The sequence below is a fragment of the Barbus barbus genome (genome assembly GCF_936440315.1).
Source record: "Barbus barbus genome assembly, chromosome: 12".
Taxonomy (NCBI): domain Eukaryota; kingdom Metazoa; phylum Chordata; class Actinopteri; order Cypriniformes; family Cyprinidae; genus Barbus; species Barbus barbus.
Window position 1 is genome coordinate 9,264,757 of NC_136740.1, and position 27,398 is coordinate 9,292,154.

A 27,398-nucleotide genomic window follows, 5' to 3' on the forward strand; every position below is an offset into this window, starting at 1 on the left:
GTTAATGCCCTGCCCAAAACCACGCCCCCTTGTTCCCTAAGCCCCGCCCCTCTATAGTGTTCTCAGGCGGAAGTGCGCTCTAGGCTTGTTTTTAGTATGGACGCGTTCGCTTGATTATCACGCGCGAGCGTCATTGCCAGTGAAAATGAATGCGGATTGAACAGGAGCGCGTTTGTTTTGCGCTGTAAACGCGAGACGAATATGGGCAGCTGAAACGAACGGTTGAATGGTTAATTTATACCCCTCTCCAAAGTGTTACTGTAACCGGACTGAGGGAAGTTAAAGGGGCTTTTCAGCCTCCCCACAGTAGCAGGGTCTTGAGGGGCGCTGCGCTGCTTGCTAACGAGCTACATGGACATACTTTGAATTATTTAATTGCGGCTCGCGCAAGCGCGTATTGAGAATAATGACGCGCAGATGGTAGACTAAAGCGCGTTCATGGAAAACGGACATATTTGCGTTTGGGAAGGAACAAACTGACACCGTCTCGAGCGCGTTTGGCCCCTCTCGTCATGCGGCGGTGGGGGAGGATCGGAGCAGGGACCTCGCAGCGGATTTCATGTTTCGCAACAATGTTAATGCCGCATAGCGAGGGATTATAAGGCCTCAAAATGACAACTGGTTTGCAAACGTGTAACGTTACTCGAGAAGTTGCGTAAAGTTTTTTTTCAGCGAATTTCTATCGATAATAAGAAAAGCAGAGAGCCCAATTCAATCTGAACTCATTAAACGGGAATGCATGGCTATATCGAGTATCGTTGAATGCAGCATGCCGAGGCTATGAGCTGCATTATTTGCTCGAATTGATCAGGGAAGCTTTTGTGTATCTTAACGCGTCTTTATGTGCGAAGTTATTTTGTGGTCCTCTGCGCAAATGGCGTCTTTCCCAGACTCCGACCTGCAAACATGTCCGCTGTGCAAGGAGCTGTGCGGCTGCTCTGCTCCGATCTCCTCCAACTCATCTACCTCCTCCTCGTCCTCCCAGACCTCCAGCTCCTCATCTACCTCATCCACCAGGAGGCTGCACGTCTTGCCCTGTTTGCACGCCTTCTGCAGGCAATGCCTGGAGGGCCACAGGATCCCAGGTGACCCTCTGAAGCTCAGATGCCCCACATGCGACCAAAGAGTGTCTCTGTCGGAATCGGGCGTGGACGCGCTGCCTTCCTCCAACTTTCTCTTCAGCAACCTGCTGGATGTGGTGGTCTCTGCTGAGGAACAGGGCAAGAACGGTCGGCCTTCATCGGTGGTCCATCACGGTGGTCTTCTGAGACCCCAGCACCTCTCAAACCCTCAGTGCAGCTCTTGTGATGAGGGTAACCCCGCTACCTCCCACTGCCTGGACTGCCAGGAGTACCTATGTGATAACTGCGTCAGGGCCCACCACAGGGTCCGACTCACCAAAGACCACTTCATCGAGAGTTTACACCTGGCCAACCGCACCAACAACTCCAACACCCCGATCAGCATCCCCCAGTCCTTCCACAACAGCTTCTCCATGCTGAATGTGTTCCAGGAGAGGATGGACTTCTGTCAGCAGCATGATAACGCGGTGAGTTTCGTCTCCAGAGGTTCATTTATATTTGTTTGGTGCATGTTTTTTGTCTAGTGGTTAAATCTGAGCTGGCTGCTGAAAGGTTGTAGGTTCGAACCTCAACCAAGACCATTACTGTTGTGTCCACACTTTCACTGCAACTATAATAATTTACAGTACTGTAATAATTACTATAAAAGCATCTGCTAAATACTAGCCTCGTTTACAGTCACACCTACAAAAAAAGTTGATGGTCAAGGATGCATTCATGATTTAGGGGACCATATGTAATAATTTAGGAATGGTCGATATGTCATCTTTATTGGGTACTAGTCTGTTTTGGGGTGCTATAATGAATTATAGAGATCTGTTAATGTGGTTGTTGTTGATTTTACCGCAGATAAAGAATCACAGTATGTATATTTAATTTAATTGTAGTTTTTAAATATAATAATTTCTGCTTTTTCAGTCTGTAATAAATAATCATTTGGTAAATAACAAAAATGACTATTTTCTCCTCTAAATGACCTCAGATTTCTGAGTAGGGTTTAGGGTCTTAAACACAAATCTTTTGTATATTTTGTAATGAATAGATGTATCAGAATATACTTATTAACTTTATGCAAACAATGAGTCTTAAGTATTGAAAACCATCCGTACTGAAGTATACAACTGTGAATATAGCTGCGAACATTGATCATCTCTATTTATGCATCACTTCGAATGGTTCATATCTGTTTTGATAAGTGCTTGGGTTTTAAATAAGAGGCCTTTTTCCTGTTATTCTCCACTTTGATCTCACTCTCTTGATGCTTTCGAGGAAACAGCACTTTATATATATCTATATATTTTTTTTTTTTTACCAGTGTTATGGATTCCAATGCAATATGCGGGGCAGCTGCGTATAGCTTCAGGCGTCCATATGTTTTCTAGATTGATGTGAGAGCTCTCACTGCTGTTTCAGAAGTTGCTTTTTTTTCCTCCAGGTCTTTATCTGGGACATGGTGCTCTCTGTTTGACCAATGTTGTTGCCCAGTGCTGCATGAACGTCACAGACCTATAGTATATACAATCTCATTGTGTTTTTACCTGTGGCCTTTGCACCATGTAGCCTGATTGTTGAGCTAGTCGAGTCCTAGTGCTGTCAACGATAATTCACTGAGGAACACTTATGGGAAGTCTGTAGCAACTTATAATGGCATTTTCACAGATTTAATTTAGCTAATATTAATAAAGGCAGCCTATATAGTAATGTGTAAAACATTTTATATACTAAAGACATGTTTTGTTGAAAGTGGTAGTTACATTATTAAAACTATATAGGCCTACATGGAAAAGAATACACATGACTCGCATGTATACTCGCACATAATAGTTTATTAATTTAACAGTCAGTATTTTATATATGTATACATATTTGTGTGTATATATTTGTATATGCATGTATATTTTACATTTATATAGTTTTAATAACAATTTAACCATCAGTAATTTTCTTTTCAACAAAACATGTATTTATTATTATTATAATGATTAAATATGCCATGTTTCTCATTGGAAATATTTCATATCGTCTATTTTTTTTATTTAATTTCAGATTTTTTCTGCAAAATAAACCTGCATAAATTCCTCACATACTTGCACATTTTATCCATGTGCAGGGAGTTTTTAATAGTCCATTGGGTGTTGATTTCTGAATGCAGAACGTGTCGTCATGCTAGTGGTATCAGCTGCATCCTGCATACCTCACGTAGTCCACAATGCACTGCACTGGAGCAGCCAGAAACACACCACACCATCTATTAGCCTCCATACTGGCATGCACACAAGGGTTTTTCAGAGCTACTGTCGTTAACAGCATAGCTTATGCGACGTGTTCCACTGACATTATGAACAAATTAACCTGTGATTTAATGCCTAACTGATGACTAATAAGATGACATAATTCATTGTTATATTAGTAGCCTGCTGACTGAGCATAAAGTGAGCTCAGTGAACAAGGCCATCATTTTCAGAATTATATTTAACTGTAAATTTTAGCTTTAAGCTATAGATTTGTGTCGTCATGTTGGCTTCATAGATGCATAGGTTCTGTGTTTTATGGAAGAGCAATGAAGTGTGTGTGTGTGGTGGATAAATATAAAATGATTTCTATAGAGAGTGGAGTTGAACCTAGGGGGAAACGGGAAGCTCTTGCTTGGAGGCTGTGCCTGTGGAATGCTATGACATCAGTTCCCAGAAGTCACTTGGGAGACCAGTGGGATTCTCAATCATTGTCTACATCTCTATCTGGTTGGGTTGGAGTGAACTGATATGGCCATTAGATGCTTTTTACATTCCTGTTTCTCTGCGCGTGCGTTTGAGGTAAAGAAATCCTTCTGGTGAAAGGTCAAACAGTAGTAACAACTAGCCCCAAGTGATTGAGTTTACATTTAACAGTGCTTCAGTGTTCATGACATCTACTCTTTTGCTTAAACCCATTTAAACAATGAAATAGAAAAGCTTTTTTAAATTGTAAGCCTGCAGATGTTAAACATTTTGTGGTCATAAGCCTGAACACACTGAAACCTAACCTATAATCCTCACGTTCTCCTCTTTAATTAATGGAAGGACTAATGTGTCCATCTCTTTGTTTGAAAGTAATTGCATTATTCATACACTGTCCACAGTTTGCACTATCGACTCCTTTTGTTGCATAAAGAACTGGTCTATTAGGCTGCATTTACACTGCAAGCCTAATGCCCAGATGCAATAGTCACATCTTTTCTTTGTCTCATCCGTTTACATTCACTTAAGACATAAATGACTCTGAATGAATGTGTTTACATCAATGGTCTCATATATGGTCTCTCCGTTTTCATTCGTCTCAGATTAAAAATGGAGAAAAGAAAATGACAGTTTGTCTTAATTTGTCAGGTGTAAGATTGTTTTTAATTTTTATTTCATTCTGATAATTTTTTATTAAAATTGTGAACATACAATTTTTTTTTCTTACCACCCAATTTGGCTACTAAATGAAGCAACCAACTAGCTAAAACCTAAATATCGAAAATTACCCAGATTATCAAAATCACTGTTTGGGTTTAAATATATAGTCATTATTAAATCTGACTCTGTAATATCCAAATATAGCTCACTCTGAAGTAAGTGTTTAAAGGTAAACGCATTAAATGTGGCTTCAGTCGCATATCGGATGTCCAGGGTGTGATGCTTGCTTCACATCTCGCAGGTATCGTTTAAGATGGCTGTCTACAAACTGACTCTAATCAGGGAAAATTTCATTTCAAGAATGAAGTTGCATCAATGAGTTTGAAAAATGTTTTATTGAAAAAGGTATTGTCAGTATGTGCAAATACTTGTCCCAAATAGTTGATCATGTTAAATTAATGGAATACTATGTAGGGTTGCAAAGGGGTGGACAATTTCCGGAAACTTTCCAAAAAATCCCAGGAAGATTCCAAAAAATTTACTGGAAATTTTCCATCGTTTTGCAACACTAATACCATGTCGGTGTCAAAAAAAGATAGTTGGGTGTCACCGATAGATGCAGAGTAGCGCTGCCGGTGTGAAAGCTTTTTCAAGGTAGTTATTGTTTTGACTTCCCTTATTAACATTTTGTGGTGCCAGGGCAGAAATTTAGGCATGACGAATGGTGGACTGGAATTTTGTTCGGCATGGCCTACAAACGAACTTAAAATCATTGGCTATTCAGAATAGTAGTTTGTGCCTTATGTTTACTGCCTGCTTGTGGTAGTAGTGAATCATGGGAAAGCATAATATTTAAAAGCTTGTCTTCTTTTGCTTAAGGCAGTGGGTTAGGGGTCATCCCAAACCGCCATAATGGATTCTATGTGGGATTAGTTGGGTCAGTGAAGTGCCATAGAGCCCAACCCCGCTCTCTCTTGTGAACTATCCATCATTTTTGTGACACGAATGCAAATTCCTTTCTCTTTTAGTTTAGTTCCCAACACTGAGTTGCTGGAGCCAAGGATGGAGGGATTTGTTGGTTGGACATCATCCAGGTTTCCATATTATGTGATCACCCTTTCTTTTGGCCCATGCTAAGAGCTGATCCATGATCAAAATATTGAAATCAAAAGTCAGATTTTTGTGTAAAACTAAATTGTCTCTTGTGCTGAGCATCAAACACATTTGCAAATGCCCAGAATGTTTTTTTTTTTTTTTAATGAAAGAGATTGAATTAATTATGGGGGCATGTCAATCAAGGGACAAGTTTTATTACAACTAACAGGTTTCAACATCTTTTCTTTTGCTAGATGTAAGACACTACCATTCAAACATCTGGGGCTAGTAATTTATTTATTTTATTTGTTGATTTTTTTTTTTTTTTCAGAAAATGAAATTCAGATCTTAGAAATAAATGCTGTTCTTTTTAAATCTATTTATCAAAGAATCCTTTATAAAAATGTTAATCAGCACAACTATCAACATGGATCATTATAAGACACTGAAGACTCTGAAAGGCTGCTAAAATTACTTTTTGATGAATTACATTTTAAAATAAAAACCTAAAATGTATTTTAAATTGTAATTTCACTAATATACAATATTTAGGGTTTCATATTTATTTTTACACAAATAAATACAGCCTTCATAAGACACTTTCGAAAAACATTAATAAAAAATGATTCCACATATTTTGAACAGTAGTGTATGTCATAGCCTTTTTAATATGCTTTCATTTATTTTTTTGCTGCATTTCAAATGTCGTAAATGCATGACCCAGAGAAAAAAAGTGTATTTGTATGTTCCTCATATGAAAAACAATTATTAAAAGCTATGACGAGGAACGGGAAAACTGAACAAATTGTCAGTTTTTACACAAATTATGACTTCCTCAGCCATGACCAAAATCCAGTGATTTTCAGAGAGGCCCAAGTAAAACATCAATGTTTTATTGATCTAATTCAGCATTTTTATTACTGACAGTTGTCTTGGTGTCTTGAGAACCTTTCATGGCTCGTATCTGGATTTAGCAGGGGGCTTCAAGAACGCAGGCCAGAAGAGCTGTTCAGCTTGCATTTTACAGCCCTGTCTCGGGATCTCTGTTTCTAACCATTTTCACGTGTGCTCATCTCAGTGCTTTGATATGGAATCTGGTGGTCCACACTTAAAACAAACTGAACTCTCAAGAACCAAGACGCAAGCCATATGGAGGAGAGAGTCTTTCAGGGGTTAAGAGGAGTTTGTCGAGAGGGTTTTCCTCAGATTGAGGCAACGTCTGAGAGGAATGTGAACTTGTCAGCACATTATGCGGCAGATCCCTCGCTGATACGATGTCTAGCCATCTATAAGACTCCATCTAAATATTTCCCCACATGTGGTCAAAAACAGACATTTCACATTTCTAATCTTTACAGTTTTATGAAGAGCATCTTTAACAAAAAGCGCTTTAAATATGATTTTAACATGGCCTGCTATGTTCCATCCTCCCCCAAGCCCTCTTTGAAAAGCGTTTTAAAAGTGTGTCTGGCCAGAGCTGTAAAGCAGGATGCAGTGAAAGCGCAACATATGTCTGAACATTTAATGCTGTTAGAGGAAGAAAGACAGATGCAGCCAGTCAGGATGGAGAAAAGGAGTGCACTCAGTAGGACTCACAGTGGAAACTTTTAGTAATTCCACCAGTCAAAACACTCCACAGCAAATTTGACCAGACATCCCACGTCTCCGTCTAGACTTGCTTTATTTCAAGGCTCAAACAGCAAGATTTTATTAAGAGTTATGTAGGACACCATTTGTCACAAATGGAGACAACAAACAGGCCTTCAGGTGTCATGGCCAGTCTATCCATGGAGCTTGAGCTGATATTAACCTGCCTGTGAGCTCGCTGAATTTACTGCTTCATTCATTTTAGATGCTGAAAATGCCATCCTGAAAAACAGTAGCATGTGGCTTTAGACAGTAGTGCATTCTAATGCAAGCAATTCTGACTTCTTCATTAGAACTGTTCAACCTTCACCTCTGACATTTTTACATGTGTATGTGGAACGTAGGTCTGCGTAGATTTGTGTGGGTTTCTTTGAGGGGTTTAGCGGCAATCCAGATGGAGTTTCTTCTCTTCTTCTCTATACAGCAATGCCACATGGAAGTGCTTTCATAATTTTATGTAAGAAACCTCTGGCAGCTTATCAAAGAAGCCGTTATGGTATGCAGACCATGTTTTGAGATGGTGATGGGTCTAGAGACTTGTTTTTGTCTTTGTGCATGTGTTTTGTTCTCCCTGTGGCAGTATGCCGATCATAAGATGGGAAGTTAGTTTACAGTTTCTGATTGGACTGGAACTGTTTTGTGGTGCTTTAATAGATTTTCATTTAATCAGATTGAGGGCGTAAACATTTGGGTGTGAAATGTTTAGCAGCTTAAACCTGATCCATCTGAGAATGTTCATCCAGTTTTGTACCTCAAAGGAAAAAGGCCATATTTACAAATTCATAAATTTCAGTGCGAAAGGTATTGGTGTCGTCATTTTTTCGTGATAGCATTTGTATGCAGGTTTCACGTACGCTTAGTGATTAAGGCCCGCTGTTTAGAGCAGATGTTTGCATTTTAAAGCTTTCACTCTTTAAAACCTAAAGAGGAAAGACCAACAGCAACAAAGGATTGACGAAATTTGAAATTATATAATCCAATCACAATGCCATTTTAGCTCCAATTTCTGATCCGATGCTTCCATTTTTTTTATTTAGCTAATATGTGAGGTTACGTGTTAGCTGAGCTTGGCTGTGTCAATGCCAATGTCATGTAGTTTTGAACTAGCTCCTCTTAGACAGGCACTTAAAGCTGCAAAGGAAACACATCTCTTCATTCAGTGAAACCAAACTAAACCTCAGCCACCTGCACGGCATGTCTGTAAAAACTCATTCACGCTTCACTAAAACACTCACACATACACATGTGTGCACTCTGGAATCCAATGTGCCAGGGGCCCAGCTGATTTTGTTTTTGTCCCTCACGAGCGGCCAATAAGGATATTTAAATGGGCAGACACCTCCCACAGCGGGTGGCAGGGTGGAGGGTCATGTGGTTCTGTGTGTGTAGAGAGAGAGAGAGAATTGTGTCCATGTGTGTTATGGGAAGAGCAAAAAACTCAAAGGGGATGTGACTTCCCAGAAAAAAAATTAGGAAACAGAGGGCAGTTTAAGTTTGCCTGACGGTTACGTCATAGTGCTTAAATTAGCGTGGTTCTCTGTGGTCTTCAAACAAAGTTTTGCCCTTTACCCTTGACTTTAAACCTGCCGGCGCCTCTCATTCAAGATTTAGTGCTTCTGTACATAATTTATATAGAAACATTTAGAATAAAATATGGTAAGTTTTTATTTTGGGGGAAAAAATAGAGGAAATTTTAAATTCTCACAGGTACAGAAATGTACCCATTAAGCACAGCCAGACTTTTTGAATTTAATGATGTATATCTTAATTGAAAGCATTTGTATTTAAATATTTTTGTGTGAGAGATTAATATTTTATTTTAACATAACTTTTTGTTAATCTTGTGCACTAAAAATGTCTCTGTAGATTTTGGTGAGCTTAATAGGTACGTTTACCTTATATACCCTATATATATATAGGGGCTAGCATGTACTGGTCAAACATTTATATTTAAATTATGTAAATAATACATCTGTAAATAATATTACTTATTTAAATATTTAGAGTTTAGGAGGTTCATAAGGTACGCAGCTCTGCTTGTATTTCCTCTCATATGCATACAAGCATCAGCAATGTCACTGTGGTTTTAAATTGAAAATGCAATATTAGAAAACTATTGATTTTGTAGCGTATGTTTTTCTCTAGTATGTGGCCTTCGGCATGATGATTGTTCTGTTAAACAGGTCCACCATAGATAAACATCCCACTACTACAACCTCTCTTTATAATGAAGAACTAAGAAAATATTAATTTAATTGCTTTCAAAGATGTTTGCTACCTAAAAATGCTTATTGTCAATCCATTATTATGATACTTGGGCCATGATCTGATACGTAGTCTTTTCTTTTGTGATACATGAATATGTATTGATATTGTACGTAGCATTTATCGTAGACTGTAAAAAAAGATGGACTACGTGTCTCCGCCTCCTTCCATTATAGAAAAGTGAAGCGAATACATCTCAGTACGGCTGCTGCCATCTTGAGTAAATGACGTCATTTGGAGCCGAGTCTGTAGAGATTCGTTTGGAGCCCGAGTCTGCGCAGTAGAGATTCGTTTGGAGCCCGAGTCTGTGCAGTAGAGATTCGTTTGGAGCCCGAGTCTGCGCAGTAGAGATTCGTTTGGAGCCCGAGTCTGCGCAGTAGAGATTCGTTTGGTGCCCGAGTCTGCGCAGTAGAGATTCGTTTGGAGCCCGAGTCTGCGCAGTAGAGATTCGTTTGGAGCCCGAGTCTGCGCAGTAGAGATTCGTTTGGAGCCCGAGTCTGCGCAGTAGAGCTTCGTTTGGAGCCCGAGTCTGCGCAGTAGAGATTCGTTTGGAGCCCGAGTCTGCGCAGTAGAGATTCGTTTGGAGCCCGAGTCTGCGCAGTAGAGCTTCGTTTGGAGCCCGAGTCTGCGCAGTAGAGCTTCGTTTGGAGCCCGAGTCTGCGCAGTAGAGCTTCGTTTGGAGCCCGAGTCTGCGCAGTAGAGCTTCGTTTGGAGCCCGAGTCTGCGCAGTAGAGATTCGTTTGGAGCCCGAGTCTGCGCAGTAGAGATTCGTTTGGAGCCCGAGTCTGCGCAGTAGAGATTCGTTTGGAGCCCGAGTCTGCGCAGTAGAGATTCGTTTGGAGCCCGAGTCTGCGCAGTAGAGATTCGTTTGGAGCCCGAGTCTGCGCAGTAGAGATTCGTTTGGAGCCCGAGTCTGCGCAGTAGAGATTCGTTTGGAGCCCGAGTCTGCGCAGTAGAGATTCGTTTGGAGCCCGAGTCTGCGCAGTAGAGCTTCGTTTGGAGCCCGAGTCTGCGCAGTAGAGCTTCGTTTGGAGCCCGAGTCTGCGCAGTAGAGATTCGTTTGGAGCCCGAGTCTGCGCAGTAGAAATTTGTTTGCATTTGCGACCATTTTTTAACCTTCCCATTATGAGGTGATATTTGACTCAAAGTGATTTACAGGTAATTTAGTTTTTACCTTTGTAATGGCATTTTTCTAACTTTATTAACAGTATGTCATCTTTTGTCAAATTCCAAAAAATATATTTATAAGCTTTTTATGATTTCTAATTAAAACAACAGAATAAAAACAAGTAGAATAAGATGCCAATCAAATGAAATCAGTATTTAAGGAATAAATGTGTACTACAGAGGTGGCACAGAAGAACACACAAGTGGCTTGTAGGTGTATTTTCAGATGTTTAATGAGGCTCAGAGGTTGCATAAGTGCAATTAAATTCATAAATTCATGTTGAGATTCAAAATATACAATTTTGAATGTAGAAATATTAAATGATTTAAATAACAGAAAATAATTATTTAAATAATTAATAAACAAAACACCGCTGTGTTTGAATGGAGATGCGCAGCGGCTTGGCTGGGACTTTGTTTGAAACTATTTTCGTTGATGTAATAGAGCAAAATAAGGCAATAGTGTTGTAGTCAGACAATATAAGTAACTTAATATTAACTTCGTTTAATGAACGGTTGTATTAAATCAATATCACATTTACAAACTCCCTTAATAATCATTAAAAGCTGTCACTCATCTTAGTTCATCGCAGTCTCACAAAACTCCATTATAATCAACGAAGCTCCTTACACTGCACAATGAATCTCTGATTTGCACTGTCTACACTTTTTTTTTTTTTTTTTTTTTTTTTATAATGAGAGAATACGTCTGTGATACATTACTCAACACTGCAAAAACACACAAGTTCGTTAGAAACCTTTTAAGCTCCATCAGCACAAACACAAATATGCTGATCGGGTCAGTCGCACAGGTGCTTCTAAATATTTGTTTATAGTTTTCGGTCACACTGTAGTGCCCTGCATTGTAGCAGGAGTCAGATTTCACTGATCATGTGAAGAGAGGCGCTTTCAGTGCGAGCGCTTCGTGGGTAGAGCCTGGTTTATACTCGCTGCGTCAGCACGAGCGCGAAGGTGCACGTATATTTGTTATCAATCATAACTTAACGGGGAAATATAGAGCAGACCATGGACATGGATGAAGCTTTCTAGAGCTTATGTGTCGACCTCCCGCATTCGCGCACAGCATCAAATGGAGTAGCTATACTTTGAAAAGCTATGCGTTCGACTGTACACATACTTGAGCGTACGCGTACAAAAACAAAGTATACTTTGGGCTTTATTCAGCAGGACACCTCTAATTGTTTCTGAAAAAATTAACTAGTTCTTCTTTATCTCTGTCTACACCTCTTTTAAGGAAAAACTGGTGGATGCCACAGGCACAACAAGAGGCCCTCGTCCCAGAGGGAGAAGGTGGCGGGGGGTGGGGAAGAGTGAAAGAAAGTTGAGTCCAGTGTAGAAGATAGTGTGCGAGATAATGGACGCCAATGCACAGACAGGAAAAGCATGTGTACTTTGTCAAAGATTTATCTACCAGTCAGTTGTTATGGCTTTAGCGTACAGGAGAAGAGGCCAAGTGGAAAGTCAAGTTATCCTGTACATGTATAGCACACTAGAGGAAAAAATGCATCAGCCACATAGCCAAAGAAAATCCTGTTCCATCATGCTGTTTTCCACATCACTGGGGCCAACAACTACCTGTCAAATGAATGCACAATTTATAAGTAAATAAGGCAAAGTATGTGTGCAGTCCAATTTTTCCTAATTATAAATATTCAGTATGCTGACCCTTTTTTTTTTATTTTTATTTTTTTATAATTTGTAGGCCTGTAACAATGTCCCGGGACAAAAAGAAAGTGATACGGCTGAACAATAACAGGAAACTGTAATGACACACATCTTGTTTAAACCGAGACAAAGACATTTTTGTCGATCATAACTTCTGAAGAGAAATAGTGCAGACATTGAACCCTTGCCATCAAACAGAGTAGGCCTATACTTTAAAAAAGGCTACACATGCGTTTACATTAAAAATGAAGTGTACTTTGGTCTTAACAGTTATATCATAGGAATGGGATTTTACCAGGAAAAGGTCAAATCTGCTAACAATGTCCACATAGTTCCTGGATATATGGTTGTGCTACACATTGTACCTGTAAAAATTTGAGGTAATTGAACAGGGACATTGCTGGGAAGTTTCCTCCCACCACTTCTCTGTTGCTTCTTGCTAATTCTCGTCACTCTGAAAAGCTGCTTCCCAAAAAGCTTCCATCTGACCCCTGTACACACTAGCGCAGTTGTAGCATCTGGTACACAGAGAGGGGACCCGCTTTTACGAGCAGGTAACTCGAGTGGAATCACGACTCTATATTTACACACAGCTGCTGCCGCTGTATAGCAGAGTAAGATATAATTAGCGTTTGATCTGGCCTTTGGTAAAGTCATTAGGTTGCAGTCTAGCAGGGTTAGAAAAGGAATACTGTACCTTCACTCGGAGGAAGGTGGAGAATTTGCTTGGGTGATATGGAGTTCAGGCCGATTATTCATCTTAGGAAAAAAAAACAACTTTTTTATTCATTCATTAATTTTCATCTTAAGAGGCTTAATTTTGGAATGTTAATAAGAAGGCTTGTCCTTTGAAAGTCCTATTTAGGCTCTATATATACATATAGAATAAATAAATAAAGTGACTCTTAAATGGGTCAGATGTGTGACACAACAATAGACTTCAAGCGATCCATCAGCAGGCTGTCAGGACACAGGAAGCCGAAAGCAGGACTGAATTCTAATTTTGGGGGAGGTCTTTTACTTAAACTTGCAGTTTCGGGTTATAAAACCAGAATTGTGAAATGTGAACTCGCAATTCTGAGAAGATTAGTCTTTTCCCCCTCAGAATTGGACTTTATAACACGAAATTGCTAGTTTATATCTCATAATTTTGAGAAGTCAGAATTGCAAGATATGAACTCGGAATTGCGAGGGTGTTTTTGTCAAGGTTCTGCTTTCTGATAGATATGGAAGCCCGTTTCCACCAATAAATATAAAATAAAAAAAGGTAATTATGAGTTTGTCCGCAATTCTGATTTTTGATGCGATACCGATACATTTTAAGGCCAGTATCTTTATATTGGAAATGCATTTTAGCATTCAGTATGCCTTAAATGCAACTTATTAGGTTATATTTTTGTTTAACAATGGTTAAAATGTTTACCATCTGCAGATACTATAGTTGAACTACGGTCACTTCAGTAAAACCATATGGTTCATTTTCATTACTGCCATTCCCAAAAACATCAATGCTTTCTTAATATGATACTTTTGGGAAATGCAGCCCTGTTTGAATGCACTGTCAGAAGTGAGTGAACGCTCTCTCTGATTGATTGATTCGGTCTCGCAACATTTGCTTGTGTTCAGATGAACAGGAAAATAGTTCAATCCTACACAATTATTCGCAAACATCTAGGTTATTTGTCCAATTCAGTGCATGCATTATTATTTTTTGTTAAATAATCAAAACTTCTGGTAAATAAAACACACCTTAGTATCGATATTTTTTTTTAATTGAGTATCAATACTTTCGATAATCGCATCAGTATCGATATAACCATACTTCAGGATCGATATGACCATCCCTAGTCAGAATTGCAAGATGTAAAACTCGCAGTTGTGACTTTTTTTTTTTTTTTATCAGAATTGCATGATATAAACTTGTAGTTGTGAGAGAGGTCAGAATTGTGAGAGATAAACTCGCAATTCTGAGAACATATCAGTCTTTTCCCCCTCATAATTGGACTTTATAAAAAAGGTAATTGTGACTTTCTTGTAATTCTGCCTTTTTCTCAGAACTGCATGACACACTCACAATTGTGAGTTATGTCAGAATTGCGAGATACAAACTCGCATTTGTGTGCGAGTCAGACAAGTCACAATTACTTTTTTTTTTATATATATACATAAGTCACGATGACTTTCACAATTACAAGTTTATATCCTGCTATTCTGAGAAAAAGTCAGAATTGCGAGTTTATGAAATTCTAAAAAGTCAAAATTGTGAGACAAATTTGCAATTACCATTTTAATTTGTATTTATTTTTTATTTAGTGGCTTCCATATCGGTCCTTGCCAAAAACACCATGTAATCAGCTAAAGCACGTCAACAGTTTAATTTGTTAAATTAATAAATAAAATGTAATAAAAATATAGATAAATTTGTTGGTTTTTGGACTCTTGTGACCCATCAGCTATAAAATCTGTCTGTGTGGTCCTTAAAACCATACATTAAAATGTTCTGTCTTTAGTTTTTGTCTCTTGTCAGAGTTATATGTTCTGGGTTTGAGTGTGCTTATATAATGTAGGCTTATTTGTGATAAACACATCTCTCTATTACATGATACTGTAAACATTTATAGTCTTGGCACTTGACCAGTGTAACTGTTTATGAGCTCTATATTACAGAGTGGTTTTAGTGTAAGCGTGCCCTTTCACATACACCGATTAAATCTCACTGCTTCCTTTTCACACTTGTTGAATTAACGGTTAAATTGTATTTTATTTAGAGGAACACATTTACAATTTGGATCAACCTGCTTGTCAGTGTATATATACACACACACTTTCAAGCACGTTTTTCCTCAATTTTCAACTTTAATATGATGCCCAAACATCTTAAAGGGGTCGTATGACGTTGCTAAAAAGAACATTATTTTGTGTATTTGGTGTAATGCAATGTGTTTATGCGGTTTATGGTTAAAAAAAACACATTATTTTCCACATACTGTACATTATTGTTGCTCCTATATGCCCCGCCTTTCTGAAACGTGCCGATTTTTACAAAGTTAATTGTTCTGAGAAGCAAGGTGTGCTCTGATTGGCCGAATACCTCAAGCGTGAGACTGAAATGTTACGCCCCCTTACCGTATTGTGATGTCGCGCCGGGACACAGCAACACAAAAACAATAAAACCCATTATAAACGAGGCATTTGTTGGATCCAGTGGGGACATAATTACTGATTATAATGACTTGTACTGTCTTTTTACGCGTCGTGTTGCATCGCACCGCATAAACATTACCATGTCTGCGTGATTGGAGAAATGCCAAACAACAAGCGCTACTCTACACAGCTCAAAACTCGCGTTTGAATAGTCAGTGGCAAATTCTTTAAATAAGCAAACATACTTACAGGCTGTGAGTCAGAAGTGTCAGACTGTCCTTGCAAAGTTGGAATTGCCCCACTTTATAGAAACAGCCTTTGTGGAAGCCAGCTTTGTGGGCTACTCTTCCAGGTTCAGGAGATAGTCCTCCGTAAAATGCACTGCACGCACTCGAATATTTACGTTGTACTGTTCTGGAACAGTGTTGTAAATACAACTTAACCACTGATTTCTAGTTGTGTGCTCTTACTTTCGCTTTCACAATGAAACACAGCGTCTCCAGGACATGGCGCCGGCGGCAGCAACAATACTACAGCGAGAATAATAGCTCCACCGCCTTTCATTGCATATACCTTTGGGCGGCGTTTTGCAAATCTTACCACACGGTGACGTAGACATGTGGGGGCGTGTTTGAATGAGCCGTTTTAGGGGGGTGTGGTCGAGTCTTAACTTTTATAAAAAATATCTCTTTGGTTTTGAGACTTTCGTCTTTGCAACTTCCGGGATCTTATCTATGCACGAACAGCTTGTAACACTCCAAAGAGACCCCTTTAATGTTTATCTAGTCATAGTCTTCCTAAAGACATTTTCGAAGATGATTATCATCACTGATAATGATTGTCATTTGTTAGGGCTCTTGAGGGTTAGGAAAAAAATCACATGCAATGTACTTGACAATCGATCACTCAATAAATTGGACTACAAATCAGTAGATTTCACACACTTTCTCTTGTTTTCATTTACAGGTGCTGCGTTTTTTCTGCGACAGCTGCGCCGTGCCGATTTGTAGAGAGTGCAGCTTGGGCAGACATGCGGGTCACAGTTTCACCTACCTGCAGGAAGCACTGCAGGACTCCAGAGCGCTGACCATCCAGCTGCTCGCAGACGCTCAGCAGGGTAGACAGGCTGTACAGGTTAGTGAACAACTGCAATCTCTCATAAACAGCCATCAGCACAAACACCTGCTGGGTATTTGAACGGATATTTCTTTATTTATCCTTCCTGCTGTTTTACTTGGTCCTCAGTGTGTTTTACCAGGTGCAACAAGACTTACACTCACTTTATTTTTCTTACTCTGAATACCAAAAGTAATAAACACGGGCAATAAATAGATTAACAAATAGAAATCATTGGTTGATGTTTACTGTGGTGTCTTTACAGTCCCCTGTCATTGTCAATGCTTCAGTGTCATGTTGAGCTGTTGTCTTTTGGTTCAATATACTCATACAATTTTTTTTTTTTTTAACGATGAAACTTTGGTTCAGCAATGAGGCATCACATTGATTAAAGGGATAGTTCACCCAAAAATGAAAATTCTGTCATTAATTATTCACCCTCATGTCGGGTTTGTAATTGACAGGATTTTCATTTTTGGGTGAACTATCCATTTAAAAGTGACAAAGACTGTTACATAGTTACCCAGAAATTTAACTTTTTATTTTTTGAAAGAATCCTAAAAAAGATCCTGAGCACCGTTTTCACAAAAGTAAGCAAAACCGTTTTGAACACTTGATAATTAGTACTAATTAATAGTTAAACACAATTGATATGTAATGTTTCTTGAGCAAGTCAAAATATTAGATGTGTTTTTGCTTTTATGATAGGACCGTTTAGATCCGACAGGAAGCTAAGTGGGAGAGAAAGAGGGGCGGGATCGGGAAACGTCCTCGAGCAGGGATTTGAACTCGGGATGCCTGTATGTTGGCACGCTGATTTCTAAAGGATCATGTGACACTGAAGACTGGAGTTCTGCCATCACAGAAATATATTGTTTATTAAAATAGAAAACAGTTATTTTAAATTACTTTCATAATATTCCTTTTTTTTATGCAAGAGATTGTTTTTGTTTTAAAAAAAGATTATCTTTAACCCAAACTTTTGTTCTGTATTGTATCCTGCTATGTTCTATTCTAATGAGAAAAATTACAAAACAGTCCTAGGCTTGAGTTGCTCTTTATCTACTATTGACCCTTAGAGGAATATTCCGGATCAATACAACTTCAGCTCTTTTGACAGCATCTGTGGCATGCTTTTTATTTTTCCTTTACAGCAGTGCATTTACAATAAAAACCAGAATAAATGTTAAAAATAAACAAAAAATTACATTTTAGTAATTCATCCATCTGGAAAGGTAAATTTACTGAGCGATAAACTTGTTTTTCAAATATAACTTAAGTGAATTAATAGTAAAGCAGGTTATTATTTCTGCTTTAAACATTAACCATTAAATTGCATTGGATGTCTATCAGGCAATTGTTTAATTGAGCAATGTAATTTCATTCCTGTTCTGTAAATTGTTAGTCTCAAATATTCCTTTTAATGTAAATTATTTCCACATTTAATTTCAATGACAGTGGTCACTATTTTGTCACTATGCAATTTTGGACAGTTGCAACTACATGACTGTGAGTGAGGTTCCTTCTCTTTGCTTTGTGGAAGTAAATCTGTAGAATCAGGCTGACTTTCCATTAGCATCACTGTGCATGCCACCCCCACTCAGTCTGAATGAAGAGAATAGAAGAGAGGGAGGAGCACTGGCCCAGTGCTCAGTTACTGCATCTATTCAGCGTCTTCATGGCCATAGCAGGGCGGATCATTAGTCGCACACAGAGGAAATGTTTCCATTTCTCTGTTGCTCTTTAAAGAGGCACTACGGGTGAGGGGTGGGGGGGAGAGCACCCATTAGGGCTGTTCAAATCCATCCTTCTCCAGTGACATGGAGTCGGTTGGCAAGGAAACCCAAAAGGGAATTTGAAAGTGAAAGGCAAAGGCAGAGGAGATGGGTTTCAGTTAAAGGAAGGCACTGGAGAAAAAAAAGAAAAGAATTCTGATGGCAGTTTAAACCCTTCCCTTTCCCTTTTCAAATATGCTGGTTACATTTAACCACATTTGATTTTAATTTCTCTTTCTACATTCGTATCGTTTTAAGGTATAAATGGACAGTTGGAAAACATTCCCCATGTCCTTTGATAATTTCTAATCTAATAAAAAAATAAAATTGTCATTTTATTTATCCCATTCATCAATTTAGCATTTTGTTGCAGTATACATTTGGTAAGTAACGTGCTAATTAGGGCTGGGCGATATATCGCCTTCGATGATGAACGCGAGATTGCGTAGCTTGTCAGTGAACTACGGCTCCGTGTATTAAATGCCGCTCCATTTGAAAACAGGTGATGGAGATTTAGCGCTAATCAAGGAACCGGCTTTACTGACGAGATGCGCATGCATATCGTAGCTTCATCAGCTGCATAGCATCATCTGAAAGAGCCTGACCTGCGTTTTCATGCACTTGATTGGCTGCTTGTTCTAGTGTGTCTCTAATCCAGTTACTGGATGGTGTAAATGGGAAGCCTCTAAACATTTATAGGTTTGAAAGCACATGCAGGGTTTAACAATGGCTTCAGCCTGGGGCTGTAATCTCTATTCTGGAAGCATGCTGCCCATGAAGGGCCTGCTCCATGACAGCTTAGTCTTTCTTAGCGCTGCATAATCTCATTTGCTGGATTTTAGCCTGTCATTTTGCAGCTGCTTATTCCAAATCACCCCATTCCTGCGCCTGACTTGATTGGTTTGCACTTTTGTGATTGACATCTCAATCTCAGGATGGAGATGATATTTTAGTTAGAGGACATTTGTAAATATGGAAGAGGGATAGATCCTTAACAGTGCAATTTTTTTTTTTTGTGAAATTTTATTCTTTATCAAGAAATGCATTTATACTAGTACTAGACAACGATAAATCGCATCCAAAATAAAAATTTTTGTGTACATAATATATGCGTGTGTACTGTGTATATATAAATACACATGCGTGTTTATATTTAAGAAAAATGTTATGTTTATATAATAAATATATTTATAAGTAATATGAATATAAATATACATGTAAATATTTTCTAAATATATACTGTTTGTGTCTTCATATATACATAATAAATATACACAGTACAGACACATACTTTATGTATTATTGCCTAGCACTAATACTATAATATTAATAATATACAACTGATTATTAACCAGTGGGAAGGAAATGCAATTTTGAAAAATAATAAAGTACATACTAACAAAGTATTTAAGGGACCATTTAAGGGACTCTATATTGTTGAATCTAAATATTTAAAAACTATATAATGTAGCAGCATTTAGCTAACTGTTTTGCCACAGAGATTTCAGTGCAGGGACTCCCATTAATTGGTGATTTATTAATAATTTGTCTGGGCAAAGTTACATTTGTGTCTGCAAAGCCTGGAAAATTGGATTGTTGATTAAGCTTGCATTGTTGTAAATGCAAGAGCCCCGGACCATTAAACTTTTTAAATTTGGCTCAGGTTAGGTAATCTGCTCCATTCTAAATGGCATTCTTTCCCACACCTTTTTTTCTTTTAATGGATAAACCCCTTGACCCAGGTCATGTGACCAAGTCCTTTATTTCCTCTCATTGTGTGATTTTTATCATCCGTGATCTTTGAAATGTGACACAAGTGTGGAGCTAATGGTAAGAAAAAAAGATACTTCCAAGTTAAGAGGGCACAATTTAATTTAGATGTATATTCCGATTCCGATTGTTAGATTAGTGGGTAGTTTAGATGTCAGCTGACATGCATAGGTTGGGCTGTGGACAAATCGCTGTTTAAGCAAATATTAGAGGTTATTGTACCCAAGATAGACCTTTTATCCCTCTTGTGTAACATCACAAAGGTTGCTCTCATGCTTTCTTGGATCCTTTCAAATTGAGACATTTAACATTTATTATATTTTTAGACCTATTATGTTAATATTTAGACTTTCTAGCAGTAGTTTTACATCCTTTTTTTTTATCTTGCAATATAAACTTAAAACTAAAAATGTATTAGTTTTAGGAGCCAGTGGCCACTGTGTACTAGAAGTGAAATTACTTAAGTTGTCCAGATCCAAATTTGAATGTCACAACAAATTAGGGTCTGCACGAAAACTACTGTAAAAAACTGACATTGCGATATCATCTTTTTATTTATTTATAATTTTTTAGCGATTTTTATATATTGCAATGTGTAGAAATATAGGAATGTTCATCAGATGTCTTTGAATTGCTCAAATTAAATAATAATTCTAGAATAATTGGCATTTTCGTGGAAAATAAATAATAAATATATAATTAAAACCCTGACAAATTACTTTTTGAATGAATGAATGATGCATTTATATAGCGCTTTATTGTGTATAGCTGTACACCCAAAGCGCTTTACAATCATGTGGGGGTGGTCTCTCCTCAACCACCACCAGTGTGCAGCATCCACTTGGATGATGCGACGGCAGCCACAGCACAACGGCGCCAGTGCGCTCACCACACACCAGCTACAGGTGGAGAGGAGAGAGAGTCATTGAGCCAATCAAGTGTATTTACTGTAGTGTTTTTACTTATTTTGGGTTGTTTGACACACTATTTGACTCACCTTCACTATCAATTCAGGCAAATACAGGATCTAATATGTTATGTTTTTGAATAAATGTTGCTTCTTACCCTAAAATAAAGGAGCTGCACCAGAGACCTGCACTTGCGCAGAACATATTTTTCAGTCCTAATCCCACCTGCTTCCGCCTCCGCCCCCACACCTGCAGAAATGTAATCTCGTCCCACTCCCGCCCGCAAAAGTCCACATAAAAGTAATATAGATTTTTTTTCAGTACATCAATGAAAACATCCCAGCATAAACGCTCCCGATAAAATATTGTAGGCTAAGCAACAGTGCAGTCTTTCCATATAACTGACGATGCATTTCTTTTTACGACCAACTCTTCCATTTTGGTGCGTTTCTCCCGTTCCTCGCTCATTTCGCCATGCGCAGCAGAGACTGCATGTCAAAAACGTGAAACGGCAAACTTTTTTTTTTTTTTTTAAGTACTTAGTAGTAGCCTATTACATCTATATAATTACAAACTGTAAGTACAGGCTGTTCCATAACTTAGTTACATGGTAAGTACATTGTATTGCATGCAAGTACAACAGCTACTACTAAGTACTTGACTAGGTAATTACTCTGTATTATGGACACCTTTTAAATAAAGTGATGCCGAACCGTTAAATCAAAATTAATTACTTTATATCAGGCAAATACAGAACCATGCAAGTTTTTTTCTCTTTTGAATCAAACGCAAAAATGTATGTTCTGCCCTGTATCGCACCTTCTGCGATGTGCGCATGCGCAATAGTCACATCGCAATGTCGATGCTGAAACGATTTATCGTGCAATCCTACAATAAATTTATTATATACAATATACCATGACAACCTAAAGAACATAAACCCTGTTCAAACATGTTAATGGATGAATTGATTTAGACATTTAGGTTCAGAGTCAACCATCATAGTTCCTCGTACCTTTTTAGTCTGTTTGCTCTAGTGGTCGACTTTTTTTTTTTTTTTTTTTGACTGCCGATATCTTGGAAAGCAGGGTGGCCGATATAAAGCAGATAATTTTATTTATTTTAACTAATGTTTAAGAAATTTGAAAATGTGTAAAATAAACACTTATACTTTTGCTGACAAAATATTTTTCGCATAAATATTTATAAAAATAATATAATTAAAAAGGAAGTAAATACTGTAACCAACAGGGCTCTCAGTAATCTGGGAAGTTTGTGTGCATTGGGAATCATATTTTTTCAAATAAAACCAAGGTAACACATTTTACATACAGCACACGGTGAAAATGACATGAATATTGCAGTGGGCAAATGAACTGCAGCATAGTTTAAATTCACGAGTTTAAAGTTTGTTGATCGTGCGTCTCCAGTGAAGCTGAACTCCGCTGCTGTCAGCGTTCAATTCGCACGGACCGACCATCACTCAGAGAACACGCGATCAGGCAATAAACAAATGCACACTTCACAAGATCTCACAGCTGGATTCGACTAAGTTCACAAGGTTTGTGAAATTAAATGTTCATTAGTCATTCAAAGATTTGTTTAAATGATATAAATGCGTATTTGCTGAATGCTGACAGCAAACGAGAAAGTATGATAATGTTTGCCTTTCTATTACTAATAATATTAAAGCAATCGTTATAATACTTTTTTTGTATACATTTTAATTCCTTTGTTTAACAGTTCTATCTGATATTTAGACCGACTCCTATCCGTATTAGACAGAACTGTTAATGACGACAGCAAACAAGAGGGAGAATGTGAGCATTGTGTGGTGCACCGTCAAAATAAAAGTCCCGCCTTGAACACATCGGCCAAACAGAAAAACATTTGAAAAATGCCAAATATCGGCTGATATATCGGCCTTGGCGATATATCGGTCGACCATTAGTTTGCTCTGACGAAAACTGGTGAAGGTAGACATTCTAAAGTTGTAATCAACTAACACCTGAAGACATTTAAAGGGTTAGTTCACCCAAAAATCAAAATTAGCCTGTGTTTTACTCACCCTCGAGCAGGGCTCTATGCTTACTTTTCTTTTTAGGAGCGCTAAGGTTTTTGGTTTTCTTGCTACTGTGTTTAAATTGTTGCAGATTTGTATTTATGTCCTTCTGGTAAAGTTCAGTCACAGTCTGTGGCTCTGTAGCCATTCATGGAAGCAACTATATTGCACAATCATCAATTTTGTGCACAGTCATGTTTTTTTTTTTTTTTCATTTGTAAGTGAACCGAAATGTCCTCACAAAACTGAATATGTCTAAGCCCTTTCTTTAAATTTTCTTTCAGCTGAGCATCGAGAAAGCCCAAGCCATTGCTGAACAGGTAGAGCTGAAGGCTAAGGTTGTTCAGTCAGAAGTAAAAACCATCACTCTTCGTCACAAGAAAGCTCTGGAGGAACGCGAGTGTGAGCTGCTCTGGAAGGTGAATGAAAGAATAAACATTAATTCATGGAGAAACAACTACCTTTTGAAAGTCTGTCTGAATATTTTAGTATGAAAGAAATAGTCACTTTTTGTAACATCAGTAACTCTTTGTTTCCTGCACAGGTGGAGAAGATACGCCAGGTGAAGGCAAAATCACTTTACCTGCAGGTTGAGAAACTACACCAGAATCTCACCAAGCTGGATAGTACTATCGCCACAGTGACACAGGTTCTAGAAGAAGGCCGTAGCATAGATATCCTGCTAGCACGAGAGCACATGCTAAATCAGCTACAGGAGCTTAAATCCCTCCGCTGTATCCTACAGCCCCAAGAAGACGATCGCATCATGTTCACCCCTCCAGACCAGGCTCTTCTGATTGCCATCAAGTCCATGGGCCTCATCAGCAGCGGAGCCTTCGCCACAGCTTCCAAAGCTCACGGTGAAGGCCTCAAGAGAGCGCTGCAAGGAAAGCTAGCTTCTTTTACCGTCGTAGGGTATGATCATGACGGTGAGCCTCGTTTGTCCGGTGGTGACAGCGTCTCGGTTGTGCTTATGAGTCCGGATGGTAATCTGTCCAGCGCAGATGTTTCCGACCACCAAGATGGAACGTACACAGTCAGCTATCTGCCCAAGAGCGAGGGTGAGCATTTGCTCTCGGTGCTTATATGCAATCAGCACATTGAGGGAAGTCCTTTCAAAGTGATGGTCAAATCTGGTCGCAGTTATGGCAGTGTAGGCCTGCCCATTGCATCTTTCGGGGGAGAGGGCGATGGGGACGGGCAGCTGTGTCGGCCTTGGGGCATCTGCGTGGATAAGGAGGGCTATGTGGTGGTCGCTGACCGAAGCAACAACCGTGTGCAGATCTTCAAGCCTTGTGGCACGTTCCACCACAAGTTTGGCACTTTGGGCTCACGACCGGGCCAGTTTGACCGCCCTGCTGGGGTCGCCTGTGACAGCCAGAGGAGAATCATTGTGGCAGATAAGGACAATCACCGCATCCAGATCTTCACCTTTGATGGCCAGTTTCTTCTCAAGTTTGGTGAGAAGGGAACCAAAAATGGACAGTTCAACTACCCATGGGATGTGGCCGTCAACTCTGAAGGCAAGATCCTGGTTTCGGATACACGCAACCACCGCGTGCAACTCTTCGGACCTGACGGGACTTTCCTCAACAAATACGGATTCGAAGGTGCCCTCTGGAAACATTTTGATTCACCTCGTGGCGTGGCCTTCAATCAGGAAGGCCACCTCGTTGTGACCGACTTCAACAATCATCGCCTGCTTGTCATTAGGCCCGACTGCCAGTCAGCACGCTTCCTTGGGTCTGAGGGAACCGGAAATGGCCAGTTCTTGCGGCCGCAAGGTGTCGCTGTGGACCAGGAGGATCGTATTATCGTGGCCGACTCCCGCAACCATCGCATTCAGGTGTTCGAACCCAACGGCAACTTTTTATGCAAGTTTGGGACTCACAGTAACAGCTTCGGTCAAATGGATCGCCCCTCGGGTATAGCGGTTACCCCAGATGGAATGATCGTGGCTGTGGACTTTGGAAACAACCGAATCCTCATGTTCTGACCTTTTAAGGTTTGAAATACAAAACTGTAGCCGTGGACAAATGGAAAAGGAGATTTTGCACATCTATCAGGAGCAAATGCAGTTTGATTTAGCGAGGTGACAAGAGTTGTAGAGACTTTAGTTTTATAACTCCAAATGCTTGCCGTTACAGCACACAGTTTTGGCTGCTGCAAGCTGAGAGTGTTTTGCTCTTGGTATGTGTCTTCAAATCATTTTTTTTTTTTTTTCTCAGGGAATTTCTTGCATTCTTGAAATATTTTCTCTCTGCATTACACCTACCTCATCTAGCTTATGTATGAATGTACTCACGTTTGTGCAGAGACCCAGTCCGTGAAGTTTTATAAAGAAACGTCTACCTCAGTGTTTTTTTTTTTCTTTCGTAGAATGTGAGGATAAAAAAGAAACTAAACAAAATGAAGCAATGTTTGGGTATTTGCACAGTTCGCACAATTTTTTCCTGATTGTTACTGTGCACAGAACGCAAGTTATATCCCTGAATGTTTCTCATAACGATTGATAAAAACAAAGCTGCATGTTTTGGCAGAAACATTAGGATAACGTTTTGATATATCTACTGCTATGTTTTCTTTTTTGAATTTTGTGTACATTTTAAATCAGACTTCATCTTTATCTCGTACCTCATCTAAACCTTATACCTCATTTACTGTATTATACCTCTGGGTCCATGAGCCTCATTACATTTACCTCACTTTATGGTCTTTGAAATATTTGAAAATTATGCAAGCAGTTACCAAAAATTGTTGTTGTATAACTGATGAAAGAGACTGCTAAATTAGACAAATTATCTGAATTTAGTCATTTAATAAGACCCTCATAATGTAATCAAGAGTTTTGCTCCGACTATGAGAAATGCAACTGCAGAAGAACAGATACCCGTGATTATTTTAAATGATACAAGAGTGAATTGGAAGCTGTTCTTTAAAGATCTTTAGATCCGTTTTATTTTTGGGGAGGGACAAATTGAAAATGTAGACACTAAATGGAATATCTAAGTGTAAAAATGACCTAGCCCTTATTTTTGTGTTTCTATAGTTTTGTTTTCTTTTTCATATGCAGAATTTAGGCAAGGTAAAGTTGATCGACACAACTGGCAAAAAATTATATAATCCAGTTCCTCTCGGACTAAAGAAAATATATATATATATATATATATATATAGATATAGATATATATATATATATATATATATATATATATATATATATATATATATATATATATATATATATATATATATAGATGGTGTTCTTTCAACACCGAGGCCAAGTTCATAAGGGTCTCATTTCAACCAGCTGCATTAGATCACAATTTGCTTTTTGTTGTTCTATTGATTACAGCATGGCCTACAGTGCTTCCTGTGCCCGTTTAAGAAAGATCCCCAGGGAGACTATTCACTCCGTCAGTGTAACATCATTTGAAAACACTTAGAATCAATTGAGCCCAGTTTGAAATTGGATAGTTTGTGCCTGACTTGTGGGTAACCACTTTAAAGTGTTGTTTGCCTCTGTGTTTAATTGATTAAAATAATAAAAAAAGAGGAAGCAAAGAAATAAATATATAAAGCACTGGTATACAGCAGAACAAAAGCACATGGCTCTCCCATTATAGTCTGCTCGAACTTCTCATTGAAGTTTATGACAGCCAGGTAAGTGTATGCCACCAATGCTGTCATAACTCAAAATGAGAATCATTAATCATTAATGAATCATTTTTTTCTGAAATTAGGTGGCCCATGAGAGTTTGAATGCTCCTGTTCTTGCAAGCACCATGTGTGTGGTTTTGGATATTTTGAAGTGGGTGAGCTTTATACGAACTTCTTTCTGAATGTGTGCGGTACTGCCTTGTTCATATACATATGTGTGGCAGGCCCACTTACAGAACCAGTATTGTAATATTAACCTTTGGGGTTAATTTGCATGACCGTTTCAGTTTTACACTTTAGGTAACATTTAAAATCTCAAAATTGTGGGAGAGCTGGACGACCTATTGGAAAGTGGTCATGATGATTTCGCTGTTTTCTTGTAGGCTGCAGTTATCTTGTGTCCTATCATGAGTATTAACGTGCTTGCATGTAGTTACCTGTGCCTTTTGTGATGTTAGATAAATGGGAATTGAATGTCTTTGCCAATGGGTGACTATAGGAAATAGGCATGTGCCAAAACTGCTTCTGAAAGTCACAGTTTGCTTTTCATTTATAAAGTGGATCTTTCTCAGTCTTTTTTCTTTATGTATATTACCTCATTATAAACAAAATATTGACTTCAAATTGTGGATCATCAGGCATATT

At 38.6% G+C, this 27,398-nt stretch overlaps 1 protein-coding gene across 1 annotated transcript; it reads left to right on the forward strand.

Annotated features, from left to right (window-relative positions):
- Window positions 1-58: 58 nt before the first annotated feature.
- Window positions 59-26,210, forward strand: LOC306878303 (E3 ubiquitin-protein ligase TRIM71-like). Its single transcript, XM_079430563.1, has 4 exons — window positions 59-1,549; window positions 16,430-16,597; window positions 23,379-23,513; window positions 23,639-26,210. The coding sequence occupies exons 1-4, from the start codon at window positions 842-844 to the stop codon at window positions 25,088-25,090; spliced, it is 2,463 nt and encodes an 820-aa protein (XP_079286689.1). The 5' UTR covers window positions 59-841; the 3' UTR covers window positions 25,091-26,210.
- The last annotated feature ends 1,188 nt before the right edge of the window (window positions 26,211-27,398 follow it).